Source organism: Propithecus coquereli, unplaced genomic scaffold (genome assembly GCF_000956105.1).
Source record: "Propithecus coquereli isolate 6110/MARCELLA unplaced genomic scaffold, Pcoq_1.0 Scaffold111, whole genome shotgun sequence".
NCBI lineage: Eukaryota > Metazoa > Chordata > Mammalia > Primates > Indriidae > Propithecus > Propithecus coquereli.
Genome location: NW_012135081.1, coordinates 1,527,799 through 1,531,817, shown reverse-complemented (window position 1 = coordinate 1,531,817; position 4,019 = coordinate 1,527,799). Strand labels below are relative to the sequence as shown.

The 4,019-nt window shown below is 37.3% G+C and overlaps 1 protein-coding gene across 2 annotated transcripts in view; it reads right to left on the bottom strand.

Moving 5' to 3' along the window:
- Positions 1 to 4,019, bottom strand: part of LARP4 (La ribonucleoprotein domain family, member 4) — a 62,802-nt gene that overhangs the window by 10,625 nt on the left and 48,158 nt on the right. For both annotated transcript variants that reach the window (XM_012654367.1, XM_012654378.1), the window contains 2 exons: positions 3,763 to 3,811; positions 619 to 780 (listed from right to left, as the gene is read on the bottom strand). In XM_012654367.1, the coding sequence (XP_012509821.1) occupies positions 619 to 780; positions 3,763 to 3,811 (211 nt within the window). The remainder of the gene's footprint in view (positions 1 to 618; positions 781 to 3,762; positions 3,812 to 4,019) is intronic.

Genomic DNA, 4,019 nt, shown 5'->3' with positions numbered 1-4,019 from the left:
AGGCTGGTCTCAAAACTCCTGGCCTTTAAGTGATACTCCCACCTTGGTCCCTGGAAGTGCTGGGATTACAGGCTTAAGCCACTATGCCTGACCTGTCATTATGAGCCCAGATACACTATGTATATGTACTGTTATAGTGAAAAAGAAAACACAAAAATGAATTAGAAGGTAGAAAATGAAAAAAATTTGTGAGACACAAGAATTTCAAATATGAAGAGGTCTGCAATCAAAAATATTGTAGGATGGGGTATCCCAACCTTTTGCTATCTACTCTCCATTATTCGAAAGACTGAGTTTACCAAGTGAGCTCAGAATTCATTTATATCACCGGTTAATTACACGCACTTAACGTGGTAATGACAGCTTCGATTTAGCTTGCATTAATCAGTTCTACCAAGTTAAATTGATTGATACAAAGACGTGCAAAAGTCAAGAAATACTTTATTGACCTTGTGTAGTTTTATCATAAATCTTTTAAAAATATTCTAAGTATGCTGAAAACTCCATTAATAAAAATCATGATAGAAATATGCACTATGTGCAAATAAAATTTTAAACAATAACCCTAAAAACAAAGCCTAAATATAGTCCTAGAAGGTAAGATGATTCGATGTTTACCTTTTCTTTGTAGACACCTTTAACAACATCAGACATCCTATTTTCCAAAACAAGTTCACCTGGCATTCTTGATGAACTTCCAGGTAAAGGAGGAAAATTTGAGGCTAGTAAGTCAAACTTTGGTGTTGGAGCCTTTGCTTCAGCTGTTGAAGGATGGGGTCTCTAAAAGATACAAATAATAAAACAAGTCACACGCCTATTTAATTCTCTAATCTTATGCCACAAGTGTTGAAAGCTGCAAGAAAAGAAACAAATAAAACCTCTAGCCTAATGCACAGAACTGTCTCTCTATAAATACTTGGTTTCTCTACTCAGTTGAGCTCTCATTAGTCTTTATTAATCCTATTTGCCTTTAATCAGTTCTCTCCCATTTCTTTTTTGGTCAACTTTGCCACACTCCTTAAACCTTCTAATCAATATCCACTATTCATTGATTTTTAAATTTGCTATACCCGCCTCCGTAACAAAAAACCACACAAGGCCAGGCCTGGTGACTCTTGCCTGTAATCCCAGCACTTTGGGAGGCTGAGATGTGAGGATTGCTTGAGCCCAGGAGTTTCAAGACCAACCTGAGCAAGAGAAAGACCCTGTATCTACAAAAAGTAGAAAAACTCCAGCCTGAGCAAGAGTGAAACCTTGTCACAAAAAATAGAAAATTTAACCGGGTATGGAGGTGTGCACCTGTAGTCCTAGCTACTCGGGAGGCTGAGGCAGGAGGGTCACTTGAGCCTCAAGAGTTGGAGGTTGCAGTGAACTATGATCAAGCCACTGCACTGTAGCCTGGGAGACAGATGAGACCCTGTCTCCCCCTACCAAAAAAGAATACCCACTTTACCTAAATGTGCCATCATCTTGCTCCTATACAGTTTCAAGAGAGAACAATATCCTTTCTCCATGTAACATTTTTGAAAATCTCATCTTTCCCTTCAATCTACTACCCTGTATGTCCTCTGACAAGACTCTAACTTGTATCTCCTCCACTTCCTCATCTCTATATTCGTCACTCCACTAAAATTGTGTTTGGCAAGCCACCAATGCCTTCCACAATGCAAAACCAGACAGACTATTGTTCCTGACCTCACTATAGCATATGGTGTGTTAACCATTCTTTCCTTTGGGAGCTCATTCTTCTCTTGGCTTCTGTGATACCTCTTTCTCTTGGTTCTTCTCATATCTGACAGTCATGAGCTTGCTCTTCTCTCCCTACCTACTTCTTAAATTTTGATGGGTTTTTGTACATTTACAAAAAATCATTGCATTGTACACTTTAAATATTTTCAACCTACGCCTTTACCTGAAACTCAGATATCCCTTTGCCTATTAGCCACATCTACTCAGTTTTGCTTGGACACTTCAAACAACATACCGAACAATCTCATTTTTCAGCTATTACTTATGTTCCATAAAATTCCATATTTGGACCACTTTTATCGCTCTTCAGAGAGTACTCTGCATGATCTCATCTTATTAATTCTCATCAGTTCAATTACTATGTTTAGGTTTGCAAATCCTAAATTTGATCTCTAAGATCTCCCTCCTGCAGAAGGGCTCCTCTACCCTGCCCTTCCTATTAGAAGGCATGCTTGTCTCCTTTTCCTTTACCCCAACTTTTAGTCCTCATTCATGACATTTAAAACATATTAAACAGACCCCAAATCTAACCTCTCTTCTCCCAACTGTTGAGGACCACGTGAGGATTCATGTAGACTGCTATAATGGCATGCTAAAAAAAACTACTGCAGGCCAGGCATAGTGGTGGCTCATGCTTGTCTGCAGTCTTAGCACTTCGGGAGGCTCAGATGGGAAGACTGCCTGCCTGAGTGCAGGAGTTCAAGACCAGCCTGGGCAACATAGTGAGACCCTGGTCTGTACAAAAATTTAAAAACTTAGCTGGGCACAGTGGCATGAGCCTGTAGTCCCAGCTACTTGGGAAGTTGAGGCAGGAGGATTACATTAGCTCAGGAGTTTGAAGCTGCAGTGAGCTACTATGATCATGCCACTACACTCCAGCCTGGGCAACAAAGTGAAACCCTGTCTCTTGAAGGAAAAAAATAAAGAAAGAAAAGAATTGTTGCCTAAAGTTTCATAGCTACCCATAACATAGAAAAGACAATTTTTTGTGTTATAATGCAATACATTTTCTTCTTTGAAAATGAAGTTTCCTTTGACTACAAAGCTTCATACAAGTAAAATAAACATTATGTTACACATTTGTAATATATCTGTAAATTTTAGGGAGAGTTTTGGAAGATCTCCATGCTTTCCCACACCATTTTTATTTCTCAACTCTTTTTGCCCCCAGTTAAGAGATTGCAAACATTCACTATGAATCACAAAAAATAAAAATATGAATAATTTGAAGCTAGGAAAGTTGAGGTTCAAATAACAAGATGTGTAAAAATATGAATATTTTCTATCTATACAATGTCTTATAAGATCAGTACATATAAGAATTTAGGTAGAACATTGGCCCCAAATAGCAATTAATAAATAGTTTAAGTTTCTAACATCATCCAACAGAGCTTTAAGAGTGAATCATACATGTCCTCTGAGACTGGCCAAATGAAAGAAAAAACAAGAAAATCATACATTTTGAAAGGCCATGGATAAATAGGAACTTTTGTTTACTGTTTGTGGGAATGAAAGTTGGCACAATTCATAAAAAAGGCTGTTTGGCAGTAATTGAATTGTGATCCAGAAATTCCCCTTCTAAGGATTTTTCTTCAGATATAATTGCACACACGGGAAATGACAGTTATAAATGAGGTTATCATTGTACTATCTGTAATAACACTATAAAAGATTGAAACTACTTAAATATCCATAAATAATGCAATAAACTTTTCATATTTTTATTTCTGAACCATGTGAATATAATAGATATTCAAATATAAAATTTTTAGGTAAGTAACACAAGTCAAACTCCTAACTGTGTATGTGCTTGAGGTCAGGTGTGTGAGTGGTGGTAGTGAATATTTTGGGGTCAAATTCAGGCTCTATTTACCTTTCCTGAAAACTGGAATCAATAAAATGAAAACCCAGAAAGGAAGGACACACCACAAGCCAACACCACAGTAAATCACAGAAAAAAAAAAAAAAAATCTAAATGATGTTAATTAAAAGTTAAAAAATAAAACAACTTACTGGGATCCTGTCATCTTCTCGTCGTCTTCGAGCTCTGAAAAGAGTTCTCCTTTAACAACAAAAAACAGGGGATGGAACAACTCATAAGTTTCTTCAAATAATTACATTCTGTCAAAGGTAGATATATTTCTATTTTCAATATTTATACGTCTTAAACCTGGGGCCACTCCTGTCCATTATTATTAAAAGACAAATGGTCTGGTGTGGTGGCTCATGCCTGTAATCCTAGCACTCTGGCAGGCCAAGGCGGGAGGATT